The sequence below is a fragment of the Cucurbita pepo genome, chromosome LG17 (genome assembly GCF_002806865.2).
Source record: "Cucurbita pepo subsp. pepo cultivar mu-cu-16 chromosome LG17, ASM280686v2, whole genome shotgun sequence".
NCBI lineage: Eukaryota > Viridiplantae > Streptophyta > Magnoliopsida > Cucurbitales > Cucurbitaceae > Cucurbita > Cucurbita pepo.
Genome location: NC_036654.1, coordinates 864,966 through 885,343, shown reverse-complemented (window position 1 = coordinate 885,343; position 20,378 = coordinate 864,966). Strand labels below are relative to the sequence as shown.

The following is a 20,378-nucleotide window of genomic DNA, read 5'->3' as shown; positions in this document are numbered from 1 at the left end:
TAACTTTAATTTAATAATATCTTATAATACATAAAAGTTAATAAAAATTTATTAAAAAAATAAAAGGTAAACTTTTTTAATTTAGATCAATAAAATAATTTAAAAATATCTAATTTGTTTTGTAATTCCAATACAATAATTTGGATTAATAATTTAGGCATTATAATAGTTTTGGAATATTTTGGAAATTTTATATATTTTTGAAACCTAACTTTGTCATTATTAATGAATTTTTAATTAAAAACAAAATTAGCGAATTCTTTTATTAATATAAAAATTAAAAAATTGCATGGTGGCACTCGACAAGCCCCATTCACGATCTCAATCAANAAAAAAAAAAAAAAAAAAAAAAAAATATATATATATATATATATATATATATATATTTATAAAATAAATCTTTATGATTAATCCTCGCGCGCGTGTGAGTGTGCCACGTCGGTATGACCCACGTGCGACTAAAGGAGGGAAAGTAGGGTAGTTGGGTGTTATCTACTGAAGACTTTTTTTAATAAAGGTTCTCCTCTAATTGTGACGACACGTGTCGGTTACCCAGTGGACGGTCTTTTCATTACAACAACACCTGGTGGTGCGTTTTTCTCATAAAATTTTAATTATTTTTAATATTCGTAATAATTTTAAAAATAAAGTCAGTTATAACTCTATTTTTCGAGTTGACCCAACTAAAAAAATAGCAACTTCGACCCAAATTTTAGTTTTTTAAAAATTCAATCAAATTTATAATAGTCTAAGCCACTGTCAATATTGTTCTCTCACAATTCAATCTATAATAACCGACGTGAGATCTCACAATTCACCCCTTGAGTGCTCAATATCTTTGCAGACACACCGCTCGATGTCTGTCTCTATATCATTCGTAACAGCCCACAACCTTTTTATAACTTAAATTCAGCAATTTGGGTTGGTTGAGTTCTCAGGTCATATAAACACGTTAGATGTCGTATTATTATTTTTTAGAATAAATGTTGAATTACTAATGTTCGTATATTTATCGTATTATTATTTTTATGATTTGATAAATTTCATAAACTCTCGTAATAAATAGTTTTTATGAATTAATTTCGAGAATTTTAATGCTTAAAAGTCAAATTTATAAAATTATATAACATTTGTTTTTAAATGGATTAATTGGATATGATTTTAAGTTGGATTTGGCAACCATCCTATTATGGGTAACACATTGTTGTCAATAAATTTATTTCAACTTTTGACTAATTAATCAATTTAGATAACAAAACAAAATAAATAAATAAAAAGTCAAAACTATATTTAATAAATAACATTCTTATATAATTTATTAATTGTATAGTTTTATATTAAAAATATATAAAATTAATTCACCGATACATAAGGAATATTTCGTTATCTTCTCCAACCGACGTGGAATCTCACAATATCGATATGTAGCCAAGTAATGTTTGAACCAAGACGGTTAGAGTGAGTGAGAGGGGCAAGATGGGAATTTCACCATTGATACCTCTGCCAAGACTATCTTATCTCCATCAATCTGGGCTTGGGCCAAGATTGTGAGCCATAGGGCCCTAAACCAGTCTCAATCCTGTTTTTGATGGCCCACAACTCTCTGTAACAGAGCCGACATGTCGGTTCATTACATTATAAATTGTAGAAACTTACTTGAAAAATCAATGGAGTTGAGCTAGATGAGGAGGAGATGAGGAGGAGACGGAAGTTACGAGACGAAGAAAACGAGCCGAACCCGTCATCGAAGAGGGAGAAGAAACTTCACGAGCGCTGCTTACATTGATTTTCTATACTGGTTTAGACATTATCTACTTTTGTTGTCTGTCATTCTGTATTCTGATCTGATTTATTATATTTCTTTCACTGTGAAACTTTGGTTACGCTTTCTGTAATATTAAATTACGTGCACACTCCTAATATTAAAGTTAACATAACACGAGTAGCAAAAATTGATGTGGGACTGCCATCGCCTTTTGGTTTTTGATGTTTGTGATACCAACTTATCTTTATCCCAATTTTATCCTTTCAAAATCCTCTCTCTTCATCTCATTTGTTAATACCCTTTTCGTCATTTTTCGTGCGTATCTCGAACCAATTAGAAATCGATAAAATATTAATATCTATAGGTTCAAAATAAGAGTCGTTCTATAACACATCGAGCATAAAAAATAAATTTAAGATAAAATATTATTTTGGTATCTGAACATTACCGTTGGTTATTCCGAGCTTTCAGTTTCTTAATAGAATAATCTCTATTTTATTTTTTTAATGAAAAAATAATTGTTCTTGTCACAAGACAAATCAAGGCATGCCACATAGCCCATTCACGAAATAAAACATGTCTAGACTATGTTTTGAGATACCGAGACCACCACTTGCATGCACTAAGGTACTTGTTGACCATTCTCAGGCTCGATCTAATAGTTTGTTTGATCAACTGATAATCGAGCTGGCTCACCTTCTATTGGCTCAAATTAAATACTAATTTATCCTTGAAAGTGTCAGGGGTCGAGAACGATATTATGTGAGATTGTGTAACAGACTACACCGATATATATATAAAATATATATATATATATATACCAACTAAATTATGATTTTAAAAAAAAAACAAATTCATAATCTTCGATCGTGCTTTTAATTAATATAGATCGATTATTGGTCTACTGTTGCAAGTAATTTGAAATCTACCTCGTTTATCATCATCTCATAGCGAACGAACGTAATAGATGATAATAATTGTTCACCAAATTATGGTGATGGTGACGAGAGACATCGATCAAATATTCTGAAAGAATCCATATTAAAAGAAAAATGTTAAGCAAAAAGCAACCTCTAAAAGTCTAATTAATTGTTGCTCTAACTTAAAGACAACATCATATCTAAACAACATTCCAATAAATTGAATCATAAAAAAAACGATCCACCACCAAATATTCAAATGGTCGAATTCAAATTTGGTGCAAAAACGATACTCGTTTTAAAGAGCTCCCAAAATGTTAATACCCACTTAGTTACCCGTCTCTATCAAACGAAAGAAAACCGATAGATCTTTTATTAAATAAATGTAAACAAGTTCATTGTTAATAAATATTGTCTGATTTAGTCTGTTACATATCACAATCAGTCTTACAGCCCACTGTTAGCAAATATTGTCTACTTTGACACGTTACCGTGAGTTTCACAGTTTTTTTTTAACCCCATGTGCTACACCCTTATAAGAAATATTTCGTTCTACTTTCCAACCAACGTGGGACCTCACAATCCACCCTCCTTGGGGACCTAACGTGCTTGCTTGCACACTGCTTGTTGTCTGTCTCTAGTACCATTTGTAACAACTAAGCCTACTACTTGCAGGTATTGTCTCTTTTGAGATTTTTTTTATGGGCTTTCCCTCAAAGGTTTTAAAATGCGTCCGGGAGACAAATCCATACATTGTATTCAATTTGTATGATACGCTACCTACGAACGATTTAGTTCCTCGACCCGAACCTTGTATTCTTTCCTTGGAAGGTCTTCAAGTCCAACAACTAATGGTCCCACAAAAAGTTCAGTAAAGGAAAAAAGACATATAGTATCGTATTCTTATTCTTCTAAAGTCAAAATTATTAAACCCATAAATATTTTCTCTTTTAATTTATTGCGAAAAAATCAATTGCCTTAATTAAAAATGATTCTCTTATTGTAAATAAATTGTGATTAAACGACCACAAAAAATGGTTAAAAGTTAAATGACTCTTAATTAAATATTTATAATTATTTTTATTTAAAAGAATTTTAATTGATATCGTTATTAATTTTAAATTTAAATTAATCCCAAAATTTAAGGATATAAATTACTTTTTTTCCTTAAAAAAAATTGCTTAAATTCTAAGATCCAATGCCCAAAACGGGTCCACCCTTAAACAGAAATTAATTTTTTTTGTAAAATAAATAAATAAATTTTGTAAAACAGAGTATATAAATTGACCCCTTTTTAACTCATCCATCAAAATTTCTTTTGAGCGGAGAGAAATTTGAGAGAGGAGAAAATGGGTTTTGCGGCGGAGAGAGTGGCGGCGCTGATGGCGGCGGTGTTTGTTGTCATGACGATGGGACCGGAGCTAGCTGCTGCGACGGTTTATAAGGTCGGAGACGCCGCTGGATGGACCATCATCGGCGGTGTTGACTACAAGCAGTGGGCTGCAACCAAGACTTTCCAGGTCGGCGACGTTGTCGGTAAGTTTCCGATCAAGATTAAATTTTTTTAATTGTAATTAATAAAAAGTTTGAATTATTTGGAAAAAAAATTTGTTTTTTTGTTTAGTATTTGAGTACAACCCCCAATTTCACAACGTGATGAGAGTGACGCATGCTATGTACAAATCCTGCAATGTCTCGGCGCCTCTGGAGACCCACACGTCCGGCAACGACACCATCGCTATTACAATCAGAGGCCATCATTTTTTCGTCTGCGGCGTTCCCGGCCACTGCCAGGCCGGCCAGAAGGTTGACATTAATGTGCTGCGCCATACTTCCGCCGCTGTAGCTCCGTCGCCGTCTGTTCCGCTTGTAATACCTACCCCTGCACCGGCACCTAGTGGTGCTGCCACTCGCCTCGGCGGTGGCCTTGCGCTCTTGGCTTTGCTGTTCTCTGTTGTAGCTTAAGATTGATAGCCTTTTTGCGACGACGCTGTGTTGTTTTTGTAGCTAATGGAGTGTTCTTTTTGTTCTAGGGTTGATTAGATTGAAAGATATTAATTTTAAATGCTATTTTCGTCATTTTCTTTTACACGTAGCTATGCTTCATTTCTCTTTTATTCTTTCACTCCGATACAATAGGAGCATACCCAATCAACTCGATCAAGAGATTAAATATAATTGAAAATTTTCTCATAATTAACCACTATTAGGGTAGGTTCACACTAGCGACACAGGTGGGAATGGGGAAGCCTTTCCCATCTCGATCTTCACCACTTTTATATATATATATATGTTTATATGTGTTGAAAGGAGTGAATGACCCATGTCTAGATGTTAGGATACCTTGAGAAGTCTACCAGTGTGTCGCTCCAACTACACCCTCCCGATCGTATAACTCGAACAAAGATCGGAAGAAAAGGGTAAGGAGTGATGACCCATGTTTAGATGTTCGGATACCTCTATCCTCGAGAAGTATAATGAACATATTTCATTCATATTTTCACTTTGAATTTGAAGATGCCAAACAAAAGAAATCATTACACAACGAGCTTTCGATGGATGGCATCACCCAACTGCAGGCGGATAGTTAGTTACCATAACCAAACTGATTAATCTTGCACTCTACCAAAAGACTCTATAGGACTTTTCAAAGGCCGTGGTTTGGGCTATGCATGGACTTTTATAGTATATTTTGTTGCCCAATTTCTCTATTTTGTATGGGTTTTGGTACATTTTGGCCCAATTCGCTGGAACAAATCACCTTTTGTTCCATCATTTCACATGTTTTGCATCAACAGACACCACTCTTCTGCAAGGATTAGAACTATTGGCAACTGATGGATTGACATTTTACCTTTTGATAGGTAAAATATGTATACGTTGATTTGTTCTAATACGTCCGCTGAAGACACTATCGACTTCATTTTCATCTCATCAGCATCGGCATCGTTGCAGAGTATGATTGAATGACTTCAAAGAAAATGAAGGAATCAGAAGCCAATAACATTTAAAGGAGAGACAGAGCAGACCAGAAATGAGCCTTTTCGTATAACCATCCATTTGCCAATTCAATACACGCCTTCCTACTGTACTTCTAAACCACTGTCTTGCACATGGAAAGGGATTCGGAACCATTCATGTTAAGCCATCCATCCAACACAGTCACTATACTCTAAGCGACTGTCAGGATTTAACTATTTAAGACGTGTCCTAAAGTAACAAATACGTTACGTTTCCCGTGTAATTTCACCAGATGTAGGCTTCGTCCAATCGAGCTTTCACTTTAGAACAGCTCCATCAACTGCTGGGCCACATCTGCATTTTTGCATGAAAGCAAAACAAACCACGTCAAAACTTGGTTCATTCTTTTTTACAGACAAACATTAAGAACAAGCCCATGTATTACAAGTAAAACAAAGAAGTATACCCGTGAAATACCTTACTTAGACCAAACCTTGCAAAAACCTACCAGTTACAGGCTATATTCATATGATGCAATATCCATTATTGTTCTAAAATATCTTGTTTTTGGTTTTAACAAATACGGGTAAACAAATTATTTTCATATACTTTTCGGTAGCTTATTTCCATGGTCGATAGGTCTATTATTTTAAGAGTTAAATTTGTTATCTACTGAACCAAGACTTTGTTAATTGTTATTTTCAACTACAAAATAATCTTTAACTCTGTTGATAACTTTTAGAACAGCTTTGAATGGTAAAATTTCTTCTTTTCTTTCTCAAACAAGCTCCTGGTTTTTATACTATAAATGTAGCAAAGAAATCAAATCTGTTTTTAAAAAAAGTGAAAATAAAAAGAAGAAATGGTTAATGCAAGCTTACTTCTTAAATTGCTTAAATAATAGGACGAGAGAAAAGTTCTTTGAGATACCTTGGAGAATAGCTGGCGTAGCTTGGAACTCTTGCAAGATATTTTGATAAGGAGCAAAATCCATATTCAATAGCTTGGCAGACAGATATGCAGCTCCAGCAGCTATCTGATGGGGCTTAAACTGAAGCCAGAGTGAGCTCCTCAGCCTAAAAAAAACACATTTCAGTGTCATATGCAACTACCACAACCACGATAACCAGTTGAAGAACACAAAACAGTTAAACAAACCATCTGGGTCCACTACTAAAGAGGAAGGCAATGTGTAACAGTACTTCAAGAAAAAAAAGTGCATCAGCTCTAAATATACAACTGTATACAACAATAAAAACTAAGAGCAAGAGCAAAGTAAATATCACGTTTCTTCTTACCAACTAAAAAGCAGCAACTCAGGTAGAATATTTCCAAGAATCTCTGGAAGATTGCCGATAGTATCACTATCATACGATATATGTTATACCCCATATACAGAATACATCAAACTCCCAGGTAATTTGGCTGCAGGGGCTTTTCATTCCAGAAACTAATGCAACCCAAACTAAAAGACAGGAGGTTGTGGCATATTGCAAACAATCAAACTTCTCAAAGCAACCCACCATCTTCAAGGCTCTAAATGATGTAAATGTTGATCTGTACTGGATTGTCATCAAGCACTCTCATCTCATCGTGCTTGAAAGCATGCAAGTTTACCCTACTTACAGATCCAACCCAAAATTCCCACCGTTGTACAAATACACACAAGAAGAAAAGACTCGGGTTTATGGAAAGTTGAATCCATTGTAAAGCTTCTACCTTAATTAAGGTAATTATCCTTAGAATGTTTAGAACAGGACATGGTTTTACTCCTCTTTTGGTTAGGCATATGGGCAAGAGGGGGAGGGGGGTGGTTTCTATGGGCAAAACTGCCTTTACATGGAAAGTTGCATCTGTTGTAAAGTTTGTACCTTGAAAGTAGTTTTATTCGGTATCTTTTGATGGAAGGGGAGGCAGGAGAGGGTGAAGTTTCTATAGACAGCACCTTTACACAAGCATGCAGATCACAACGTTGTTTAATTGATGATTGTGATTCTAATGACCATATAAATTGGAACAAACATCACCTGAAAGAAATTAAAATTTACAATTTATATGTCCAACAAATTGAATGCAAAACCTTGATGTCACTGAATATTTCAAAAGTTTACACCTTCAGGGTTTCCTATAATCACAACATATAGAATGACTGGTCAATATATACATCATAACAAAAAAAATAATCAGCTTCATTCAAAATAGTGATGCATCTACTCATTATGGCAAGATGAAAAAGGCCAGACATGCATCTTTCCACCTATAGGACAGTGCTGGATTTTAAAAACACAAATTAAAAAGTTTCAAAGTCATGAATAAACTATTTTGAAAATAAAAGCAAAATAGAGAGAGAAGGGAATTTTTTTCCCCATAGGAAACGACGTGTGAGAAACTGGTACAATTTCACAATAGTTTCAAAATTTTAATAGCTTAGAATATCCAAGAAGTCAGATAATAAGGCATATTAGATATCAAAGTTCAAGAAAGTGTTGTGGTCATGACAGCGGTATTTATTTGATAACAAGAGCAACACAGAAAAGACAGATTAGCTGAAAATCCAATCCTATGATGAATGTTAGAGAGTTTAAAAAAACCATAGTTTATTAAACATTTCATAGTCGATAAGAGATGTACATACTTTCTCACCCCATAAATAAATGATGAATGACCGAAATCAAAAGGGGTAAGATTATAAACAAAAGCAATGTGTGGAAGTGCAAGACGAGAATGAATAGAACTCCTTTGGTTGTTAAGAAAAAAAGCCAATAAAGACTTTACAGGAAAGCAAAGAAATTTCAAAAGCAAACCAGCCCAAGGTAATATATATTTCATATATAAAATAATTTAAATATTATACCATTTATGTCAAAACAGCAAAACTTCAGGTTTCATTGTGATGAAAACACAAAAACAGAGAAAATGCTTCATGAAAATAAAGTAACAACACATTGTATGTCAAACAAGGATGGGAAAAACTGGAAAATGGAGGCATATGCAGTAATAGGCAAAGGTATGTATATGAATGCATGCATTATATTTTCTCTTAGTGCGAGAGGGGGATCCAAATTTTCTTTTAATATGATCTTCCATAATTCACATTCTGTCCCTATCAAGAAACCCATATGCATGCAGATTCCGCCCATCCTGAACCAGTCATAGTCACGCCACATTTGAGTTCCACCCTCTCTGACTCAAAATGATCAACAGATATCCACGTGATAATTTACCAAGTATAGACAGCAGTCAGCAAATACATGACTTATAAAATGATTCGACACAAATTTAAGGTTTCCAACTGAAGGGCTGCTTGCTTGTGCGTACATGCTCAATGGAACATCAAGAATCTGGTGGTTTGACATGTTATTTAAGTCATGTACACTTGAATCTTCAAAGAGTAAACACTGACTTATTCTGTGCTAAAGAAAAGACCAAAGAGAGGTTTATCTAAGATCTAAATCACATTGTGACTTATTCTGTGCTAAATAGAAACTCATCCCAAGAAGCTGGTCAGCAGATATTCTCAGTTAGACTCACTTGATCATCCATCATTGGGAAATAAGAGCAAAAGCAAAACCAATGGCAGCGGTCCTCTTAAGTTATAAAGACAATAGATTGAAGATTCAATCACATGTGGAGGCCCTTCAAAGTCAAAAAGTCCATAAGGAAAATATTCCGTATCTTTCAAGGTATAAGAAAATGAATGGCCTAAAGAGGACGATCCAGGGAGAGGAGGAGAAATAGATATTTTTGTTAAGAAAAGATAGAAAGTGATGCAGTAAGCTCATTGGCAATCATTAGCACCAAGTACCAAGTTGATGGGGTATATTCATGGTTAAAATAACTTCACTTGTAAAAGAAAAGTTTCCATGAACAGCATATCAATCCGCCAGCTAAGTATATCAAACAGGCGAGCATACTAATCGTGCATAGATCCTGCAAATTATACGCATGCCAGAAAAATCAATAATTCATAGTATGAGAAATGTGTAAAGAACGGTAGCTCGCTCTAACAAGAAAACAAGTGACAAAAGTAACACACCATTTTGATACCTAGAAGGAAAGAAGATCACCAGCACAACCTCTTTCATGCCACAATCAATGCCAAAATTCAAGAAATCTGTCATTCCATTGAGGTTCTTGCACCCACACATCACAAATCTAAATCTTATCGTTACATCATTGACCTACTTTTTCGCAATTGCAAGGGCATGCTTACTAATAGACTACACAAGCCAAGAAGCTTCCTGAAGCAATATCAAGGACAAAATAATCGCAGAGACAAGAAACAAATTTCAAGATCTCTATCTAGCGGATACAAACATATTGCATGTTAATTCTCGTAACAACAATAAATCAAATGAATGGGTTGAATAAATGAAGTGATGAACTTACCCTTCACTGATTAAGTTCAGTGCAAGGTTCACCAAGATCGACTGTGAAAGACCTATCTTGTTAAGAACAGACATAAGAGGAGCATAGGGATGTTGTACGTTGAGTTCAAAGTTCAGTGTAGTCAGTATCAATTGTTCAGCCTCAGTTACTCTTTCACGATATTGCTCAAACCAATCCTGTTCAAGATGCATACAGATGTCAATAAAATAGTACTATGTTTGCAAAAAGGAAAAAAAAACCTGGAAAATAATGATTGGCAACTTGGAAGTTCAACTTAGAAGAATTGATATTCTCTCTTAGTTATATAATATAGTGGTTTTGATAAGAATTATAATTAGGTGGTTATTCCAGTCGAATTAATTACCATTTGTCATATAGAAACCCAATCAGATGAACAAAAACATGAGGTCACAGATGAAGAGAGGACATGAAGATTTTGGAGATGTTTTATCCTTTAATCTCATGCGATTGTATTCTAACAAATATTTGAAGAAAAGAATTCACAAAGAACATGGGAAAAGGGAAAGCAAGCAAATATAATAGATAACGAAGATTTCGGCGGCACTCACAACAGGGAGCATATAAGATAAGACATTAAAATCCTGTTTGTGTAGAATTTGGCACGAAGCTCGCAAGACATTATTCAGAGGGCGTGGTGTCTCCTCAGATTTTGCAGCAAGGAAGAGTGCAGATGTGGCAATCAACTGCAACAGAGGCGAGTAAACAAAATAAACCAATTAATGCAACATAATTACCTCATGCAATAAGGATGCAAAATAATTGATACAATCAATATGACGACTTTGGCATATCCTATCGTTACTGCTAAAATGAGATGAGAAAAGAAAACAGTTATCAAATATGCAGTTACGTTCCACAAAGAGTTCAGATAAAACAGAAGATGGGGAATGGGAAGAGAACAGAAAAGAGTAATTCTCAAATCTAAATCATTAACAACAGCAACAAATGTAGGCAGCACAAAAGTATAACTCTCTCCAAAGGAATTTCAATAACATAGAAATCAATCACAAACTTAAATGCTTCTAATATCTAAATGGTCATCAACTATAGAACCTAAAAGTAAACTATACTTCAAGAATAATGATGGATGTGGACATTACTCTTCCAGACACTCTGAATCCTTCTAAGGAAAAGAACTTACAAATCTATCATGACAAGCGTGTGACCTTCGAATAAAAAACCGATGGCATAGAATCATTGCAGTGCCAATGGTAGTCTGTGGTCTGCAAGAAACAATGACGTGTTAATAGTTCCACAAGACCCACAAAGGGGAGAAACTTCAAATATTGCTTTATTTAAAAATTGATAAATAAAGGCATTCACTGAACTTAGAAATGATAACAGAGATTTAGATTACTTACAACTCAAGCTGCAAACCTAGACTCTGAAGGAAGGCACAGTATGTGTACCGCAGATGTGTTTCACGTACTGTATCAATACCATCTTTTCTTGAAGGTGAACATCTCTCAATCTCATCCCTGGTCATAAAGAAAGGCTCATCCTCTTCCATTATTGAGCGGCTGCGTTTACAGCTGGCAGACGTAGAGACATCGTTGTTGGATCTTGGAGGAGGATGGACCAAATTGCTATAGATTGAAGGTCCATTAACATACGCCCTCGCCTGCCAATGGTATTTCCCACTATCCTCCCAACGTGAAGCAGAAAACTTCCTCCTTTTAAAAGACTGAGAATTATGAGACTTGATGGTGTTCAAAGTATCAGTCCTCGCATAAATAGACCTATTAACCTGCTCTTTATACTGCCCTGAGAATTCAAAATGGTTGCAATAGCCATTATCATAATAATTGCTCCTACTTGTCATTTGATGGTGGTCTTTGAAATCATATCTATTCAAAGTGGCCCAGTACTCATCATAAGTCATCCCTCCTTGATAACTGAAATTCCGAACACGAGACATTCTTCCTGAACAAAATAACAGCCACCCCAAGTCAAAAACAAAAAAAAAAGGTAAGGAAAAATATGAGATAAAAGAATATCAGAGTTTAGCTTCAACGTATATTAGGACCAGATAATTTCACAGAAAACACCCTAACTAAAAATTTTCAAATTCTGCATAGTATTCAAGGTTGAAAGTATCGATCATTCAAGGGGGGGAAATAGGCTATAGATGAAAAGGATAGGAAACGCAAAATTTCTAAAGAAAATTTATCTTAATAAAAGAAAAATAGCAAATGAACATCAGCATTTAAAATTACTTTTTTTTCCTTTGAATTATATCGTTTTATCACAAATTTTGCTTAAACGATCAGAAAAAATGTGAAAAACATATGGTTATGCAGTATTTTCCAGTTATTCCACTCGGACATATTTTATCATAGGCATGTGTTCATTGATATACTACTGCCAACACCTCCAGAAACCGAAATTTCTTGAACAGCCGCTTAATTCATAAATTCATTACACGACAGTCTAAGTAAACATGATCCATTTGATAGAGGAGACAATTAAATAAACAATTTTTTCTAAAAATAATTCCCTGCTACCAGGGGTAGAGAAAGAAATTTCCTTAGAGACGGGCAAAATTATACGATTTAATCTTTTCAAATTTGAAAATTTAGGGGGCAAAATAGAGTGAACATCAAATTCTTAATGTTTTTTTTTTTTTTTTAATAATTTGTAAGGAACTACCCTCCTTCCTTCTCTGCGCCACCCTTGCCTGCTAAGAATTGCCTAATAAATACATATTTTGCTGGTCATGAGGGTCTCAAGTTATGTCAATTCACTAGGAATATTTTCTCGTATTGCTCATATAAAATTGTGTTACAGGAAAATACATGTCCATGCAACTAGCAATCTACAGGATACAAGCGTCACGTCTTGGAACAAGATCTTGTCCAAATCATAAAATCCAGGAAGGCAGCAGTTTATAAATCGCATAATACAGCGAAAACTGTCGTCAACAATCTCCCGTAAACGCACATGAAAATCCATGCCAGAAATCAAGAAATCAAGGCAAAAAAACAACAACAAAAACAAAATTAACACCAAGTTTTTACCGAATCAGAAGAGATGAATCCCGGAACTTATCCGTGATCTCGTTGCAGAAACGATTTAGGAGACTGAAGAACGAGAGAGAAGAAAATTGAAACAGAGATTGAGGAGTTCTTCGACGGGGAATCGTAAGCGAAGAAGAAAATTAATTGTGAGGGAATCGGAAGCTGTTTCAATTTCATCCAAATATTCTTGGTGAGGGACTTGGTGGCTTCCTTTTTCTTTTTTGTTTCTCCTACGGATGCGGTGACAGTGAGATCCACTTCTCCATCCAAGATGGGCTGGGCCTGGGCCGATTGTAACGGTTTTCGTTAAGAGCCCATCTTATGAATTTTATATTTATATTAAAAGGGATAAATATTAAAAAAAAAAAAAGTTTTATTGTATTTTTCAATTTTAAAATATTATTTCTTCTTCAACTGAAAGCTATATTGTGAAGTGATTCAAATCACGAGTTTAAAGATGTGTGTTTCTTTACTTTTGACCTTAATCATCAAAGTAATCCATTCCAAAACTTTCTTTTGGAGTTGGTTCCTTGCCATTTTTGGCTTTTGGAGAGGATGGACTCGGGAGGCTAGGCCCAATAGGATGCCCTAAAGGCGAGCCCATGTGATCGACCACCCTCACCCTAATGGGCTAGGCCTAGCTTCACTCACTCATGTTGGACCAAAGACTCGTCGAACTAATCTCTTGCTTATCGAGCTAGAACATAAGAAAATAATCTTGGGACGAAGCCCACGTTCGCAATCGACCTTCTTGAAGGCTCACACCCAGTGCTCCCTTCACTCGTTCAAGAAATCGAGTGAAACCCTACTCGTGTTGTATATAAATCATCTTAGCTCACAGTATCTCAATTTCTCTTACTAACGTAAACACCAGAGCTTGTGTGACAAGCACCATACCGATGCACGGGTTTTTCTTGTCTCGTAGACCACATTCTTGGTTACTTTAATTAAATTTTTTAAAAAAATTAATCTAAATTAATGAATTAGTAAAATTAAGAACGGCAATTAAAAAAATTACTGTATTTTGACGATAAAAGATTGAAACGCGGCAATCGTACCTATCTTGGGCTAGAGGGTTCCAATGCTCATTAATTATGGCCTTTGGATGAGCGGAAGCGCTGCGGTGATGAATCTACTAGGAATCTCAGTTGTTTTTGTTCGACTTAATTAAGGTAAATTAAATCTTACAATTAAAATAAATAAATAAAAAAGGAAAAATATATTTGTATTTTTATAGGCCACCGCACAGAAGTGGCAGGCACAGCTACCCGCCAGCCCATCTTTCTTCCTTTGGATTGTCCTTTAATTATCTTTCTTTCCATTTTCTGGTCTCAGTACATAGATATTTTTATTAATTTAGTCATTAAATTAATTATTATATAGATATTTTTATTAATTTAGTCATTAAATTAATTATTTTAAGAGATTATACTCGTGAAATATATATTATCAATTAAAAGATTACAAGAATACAGTAATAAATGGCGCTAGTTTGGAGGTACTAAACCAAGTGACTTTTACAGGATGGGAAAGGTTGAATAATTTTGGTTTTATAGGCGGAGGAAAGTGTAGGGGTAGATGTGTAATAATCATAAAGATCCAAAACTAAGATAGGGAGAATTAAGTATTTTGATGGCGAAACAAGTGTGCATTAATTACTATACACACCCTCCCCTACGCATGTGATTAACTGTTGCTCTCCCGCACCCTCCCCCATGTCTCACTTATTATATATATTCTAAATCTTTGCTAGCAGTGGTCTTAGAATTTTACAAATGATATTAGAGTTAGTCACCAATCGAATAAATGATTTTTAAAAACTGTGAGACTGATAACAATATGTAACAAGTCAAAACGGATAATATTTGCTAGAGGTGGCTTGGGCTATTTCCAATAATATCATAGCCAGACACTAGGCAGTGTGACAAACATTAAACTTCCAAAGGGATGAATTGTGAGATCGCACGTAAGTTAGAGCGATTGAAGAAGGGATGAAAACATTTCCTATGTTGCAGGCCAATACAAACCATATATATTATTTTTTATTATTATTTTAAAAAATTTACAAATATATATTAGTAGTTTTTGCAATTTTCCGGGGAGAAAAAAGTTAAAAAAAAAAAAAAAAACACAAAATTTGGAAAAAGACTTTAGTAAGTTAGAAAGTTACGAGCCCCGTCGTGCTCTTTTCCCACCATTCACGTTTTCGCCACGTGACTCTCCAATCCCACCATTGGCCACTGACACATGTCTTAAGCGATTCCCAACCCCCCATGTGAAAGCGACTACTCGTTTCCACGGCGGCGCGTGTTCTTCCCTCGCTCCCCTCGAGCGTTAGCCTACTACTCCTTTGTTCACACTATATGAACCCTCGTTCTTCTTCCTATCTGTTCAATCTGCGTTCCTCTCTCAATTGTTATTCGACTCTATCTCTTTCTCTATCTCTGGACCATCATGTAGCAGAGAGGATGGGGAAACGAGCGGCGAAAACTTCGAGATCACAAACATTACCATCATCACCATCGCGTTCTTTCTCTTCGTCTTCATCCTCCGATTTCGAATTCACCGTCTCTGTTTCCCCTCGTCAAGCCTCCTCCGCGCTCTGTCCTGCCGATGAGCTCTTCTACAAAGGTCAGTTGCTTCCTCTCCATCTCTCCCCGCGCCTCTCCATGGTCAGAACGCTCATTCTCGCCTCCTCCAGTACGTCGTCGTCTTCTGACACGAACAGCACCACTGCGTCGCGCGATTCCACTGAAAGCTCTACCGAATCTCACTCCTCGTTCAATAGCGACATCGTGCTTCTCGCGGAGTGCGATTCCTCTAGACCTAGCTCTGTCACGGAGGACGATGAGTTCAGAACGCGATTCGGTACCACTACGGCGAAGAATCACAGTAACAGCAACTCCAATCCTAATGTGCAGAATCCGATTAAGAAGAGCAAATACTTCTCGCTATCGAGATTTTCTTCCGTGTTTAGGAAAGAATCGACGAAGAATAATCCGGAGCCTGAAACCGTATCCGGATCGCACGTCAAGAAAATTAGTTCCTCTGCGAAGGAAGTTTTCAGGAAGTATTTGAAGAAAGTGAAGCCGTTGTACGGAAAAATTTCGCAGAAGCAGCAACAGCAGGAATGGAAGACGAAGACGGATAGATCTGGTAAAGAGGATAAATCATCGGACATGGAGTTTTCAATCAATAACTCCGGGAAGGAAAGCAGATCAGGAGCGCTATCGCATTCATTCTCCGGTAACTTGAGATATCCGAGAAGAAGAAATCTGGCTTCGAGTTGTCCGTCGTCGATTAGATCATCGCCGAGCCACTCCGGTATTCTATCATCTCGAACCGGATTGTCGAGCATGTATCCAACCAGTAGAATCGGAACGACGACGAACTACGTCAACAACAACAACACGTCGTCAATGGAGGAGTTGCAGAGCGCAATTCAAGGAGCAATCGCCCACTGCAAAAACTCCATGGTAGAAAACAAGAGGAAGACGACGACAACGACGATGATTAGTAAGGAGGTTTGATTAATGAAATAATTAATTAACTTTTTGTTTCCCTAATTAAATGTTAAATGTTAATTAAGTAGCGAAACTTGCTTATGTCTGTACTGCAGTGTCACATCTCCCTGCTTGCTTTTAGGAAGAACTCCTGATTTGAAATTCTTGTAATCTTCTTTCTTTTTCCTTTTAATTTCTTGCTTGCTCATGTCATGTTCTGCTGTTTTTATTTGACATTAGAATCTAATCAAGTATTGTGACTGTAGCCTTGGAAACTGTAATCAACTTTTAAGTTTCTTGATTGATTTGAACGTTTTAACTTTAATCCGGTACGATTCTGTTTCTACCTGATTAATAAAACCCAGAGACCCACACCCTTCAAAACTTGACCCGTTGGTGGATCTTGCTTGGTTGCTGTGACTATCCAAATTCCACCGGCTGTCGTGCCACTACCAAAGTTAACTTTTCACACGGTCAACGCACTCCATTTTCAATTCCCGGTAAAAACATTTTAGTGCCTCGTTTCCATTTATGTTCTAGTTTTGGATGAAAATAGTAGTAATACTTTGATTCACAATATGATTTAATAGAACAAATTCAACTTTTATCTCTACTAATGTAACAATTTTGTTTGTTTTGGTTATTTATGTATCATTGTCAATCTTATGGTTTTAAACACGTCTTTTAAGGGGAGTTTTCCACGCAATGTTTCATTTCTCTTTCTAACTGACGTGGAAATCTCCCCTCTAGTTTCCAGCGTCTCTGCTGACCGACCGACCGACGTGGAGATCTCACAACTAAAATTGTGATTAGGTAAGTTTTTTCGTGTTTTATATTTAGTTTGAGAGTTTTTTTTTATTGATTGATTTGAATTTTCTAAATTGAAAAAAAAAAAAAAAAACTTGAATCTCAATTCATTTTATTTTATAGATCTAGAATTGAGTATTTAAGTGAGATTTTTATCTCTTAAATTATTTAACAAATATATTTGAAAAATGATGTAACACATAGCATTTTGCTAAGTTTAGGCATGCACATGGATTTTATTTATTATTTTAGGAGTATTTAAATTCTCTCAAAGACAAACTTTGCCTTAAACATGGATGAAAAAAATATATATTTAGCAATATTTATTTATTTATTTTTCTTTTTAATTTCTATAAAAAAAATTAAAATTTGTTCTCTTATACAAAACCAACATTTAGTGGGTATAAAAAAAAAAAAAACTTATTAATCAAATTATTATAAAAAAATTAACGAAATTTCTTTTGATAAATTGATAAATTAATGTTTTTTAAATGATAATTAACATTTAATTTGAATGAAAATTTGATGATAGGCATTTTTAATTAGTATTTTGTGGTTATCCTCAATTAATTTGGCCAACTCCCACTGTAATTTCATTCCCTCAATTAGAAATCCAATAATTAATGATTTGATTTGGACTTGGAATCTCATTTATTTATTTGTATGATGTGAAGTTGTTGCTATTTAAATTTATCATTTAATTCCTTTAATTATCGAATTATATAAAATAATAATAATAATAATATGCGAAAAACGAATTATTGCCTTTTGTAATAAGTGACTATTCATATAAAAGACTAACCATAATTGAAGGGAGGTTGAAATTCTATTCATTTATTCATTTATATCTAAATTCTATTTATTTAATATTTTATATTTTACACCATTTTTTAAATTAAAGCACTATTTTAATTTCAATTTTTTTTATAAATATTTCCACTCATTTTTTCTCATAAATATATTCAAATTCAAAAAATAAAAACTATTTGTTCTAATTTCAAACCGTTATATTGGTAAATATATAATATATTTTGAGATGAAATAAATCGTAACGACGATGTTAATCATTCATATAATTATAAATAATATAATGTATGTTTTCTAATTAGATACGAATGCAGCAATCCAGGATAAGTTAGGATAGTGGAATATTATGAATATATCTTAATCTCGATCGATTATTTGTCCGTTAGTACTTCCTCATCAAAGACCAAGTAGTGCCAATTTTGAAATCAAGAATGAAAATCAATTCGATTCATTTTCCGTTCTCTTTGAAGCAGCTTTCAAATAATGTATAAGCGTAGAGAAATGTTCATATATGAATACGTGTAAAAGGTCATTAATTTAAATATTATGAAATAGAATATATATATATTTTTAATTAATCGAAACATAATTACGATGATGAAAACAAATTAGACAAAAAAAGTTTGAAAATACAAAAAAAAAGTTTGAAAAGACAGATCGAAGATGAAAACATATTATGTGTAATAGTCAAATCCCGTTACTAGCAGATATTGTCTACTTTGACTCGTTACAGTGATTTGTTTGTTGTCATTGTGAACAACGTTTGCAGGTCAGTTATGCTCATCCACAAACTTCCTAACAACCCACGATCACTCAAACCTAAATATTGAAGCACGAATGCATCATTTTACGATCATCGATAGATTGGACAACAAATATTTTATTCCCGTTTAATGCTACTAAACGTCTAAATATCATTTAGATTAGTGACCTATCATATATGAAATTCAAACATTTTATAGAGTGCATTAACAATAAATATATATATCATCGTGAAAGTCTAGATATTTGTTAGAAACATTTTAAAATCTAAAGATCGAGTGTCAAGAGGTGTTCATGAAAACATTACGAGCTATACCGTGTCTCAACTTGAATATAGCTCAATTACATAGAACATATATATTCTTGACTAAGAGGTTAGATATTCGAATAATAAATTTCATTATTTTTATGTTAAGATAATATAGATAATTAAATTCACATATAACATCCGGTGTCGTGGTGTAGTTGGTTATCACGTCAGTCTAACACACTGAAGGTCTCCGGTTCGAGTCCGGGCGACGCCATTTGTTTTAATATTGTTTTTGGGCCATTTGTGATGGCCCACTAAAGGACCATCAAAGTCCAGTAAGGCCCACAAAATCAAAATTTTATTTTGCAGATATTTGGAATTACCCTGAGAGAGTTGACTTTAATGGCGGCACAGCAGCTGCCACCGTTCCAACTTATTATAATTAATTTTATAATTAATTACTTGAAAAACAAAAATAATTATTTTCTAATTTTTTGAAAATATATCTAAAAAGTAGACAATAAAATAAATAAATTTACTGACAGAGGTAATATATATATACTAATTTTAAAAAAAAATGAAAAGTTAAATACTAAATGAGTATTAAAATAAATAAGTCCTTAATTATGGAATAAATGATTTAAATAATTGAAACCGACAACTAAATTTGAGAGAAGAAATATCTGGTCACTTCATTTGCCACATGCTCGTTAATCATACAAACTTATATAATTTTGTCTCTATCGTATGTCATTTTTTAAAAACTTTTTCACTTTTATTTATTCAATTTTAAATTATTTTCTATTTCTTTTATTAAGATTAAACCTTTATATATATATATATACATATATTGGAGAAAACCCAATTCACTAAAAAGGTCAAACTAATAATTATATTAATTGAAATTAAAAAAACTTAAAGAGTAATTTTTCAAACCACTAATGCATAACTAATATATAAAAACTTTATAAGAAGAAATTCGATAGAATTATTAAAATTACGTGCATATATATATATAGAAATATGAGCAAATGTCTTAAAAATGTAACGTATTAATCAGGGAAATATGTTTTATAAGAAAGAAATCGGAAGGTCCAAATTTATTTAATTGATTTAAATCACTGACTCTGTGACATTATAATGATGATTTCACTTTAATCCAATATAATTATGGGC

At 34.1% G+C, this 20,378-nt stretch overlaps 3 protein-coding genes and 1 non-coding gene across 9 annotated transcripts; 3 read left to right on the top strand and 1 right to left on the bottom strand.

The window, feature by feature from the left end:
• The first annotated feature begins 3,991 nt into the window (after nt 1-3,991).
• On the top strand, nt 3,992-4,774 carry LOC111779001 (mavicyanin-like). Its single transcript, XM_023659027.1, has 2 exons — nt 3,992-4,221; nt 4,310-4,774. The coding sequence occupies exons 1-2, from the start codon at nt 4,035-4,037 to the stop codon at nt 4,648-4,650; spliced, it is 528 nt and encodes a 175-aa protein (XP_023514795.1). The 5' UTR covers nt 3,992-4,034; the 3' UTR covers nt 4,651-4,774.
• A 936-nt stretch (nt 4,775-5,710) lies between these two features.
• Nucleotides 5,711-13,276, bottom strand: LOC111778303 (cyclin-T1-5-like). Of its 6 annotated transcripts, none has more exons than XR_002812521.1 (8): nt 13,074-13,276; nt 11,418-11,979; nt 11,198-11,279; nt 10,605-10,739; nt 10,036-10,211; nt 9,683-9,887; nt 6,577-9,576; nt 5,711-6,000 (listed from the first exon to the last, which is right to left on the bottom strand). XR_002812521.1 is itself a non-coding variant. In XM_023658039.1 (7 exons), exons 2-7 carry the CDS (start codon nt 11,972-11,974, stop codon nt 5,969-5,971), a joined length of 1,128 nt encoding a protein of 375 aa, XP_023513807.1. In that variant the 5' UTR covers nt 11,975-11,979; nt 13,074-13,275; the 3' UTR covers nt 5,711-5,968. The 6 variants fall into 6 exon arrangements, 1 of the variants encoding a protein (XP_023513807.1); XR_002812520.1 differs by having other exon boundaries at nt 9,694-9,887; XR_002812519.1 differs by having other exon boundaries at nt 6,577-9,887.
• Nucleotides 13,277-15,228: 1,952 nt separating this feature from the next.
• Nucleotides 15,229-16,857, top strand: LOC111779344 (probable membrane-associated kinase regulator 1). The gene has a single exon (XM_023659490.1). It carries the CDS (start codon nt 15,437-15,439, stop codon nt 16,601-16,603), a length of 1,167 nt encoding a protein of 388 aa, XP_023515258.1. The 5' UTR covers nt 15,229-15,436; the 3' UTR covers nt 16,604-16,857.
• A 2,545-nt stretch (nt 16,858-19,402) lies between these two features.
• On the top strand, nt 19,403-19,476 carry TRNAV-AAC. The gene has a single exon. It is a non-coding gene; the product is annotated as a tRNA-Val (tRNA).
• Nucleotides 19,477-20,378: the final 902 nt, after the last annotated feature.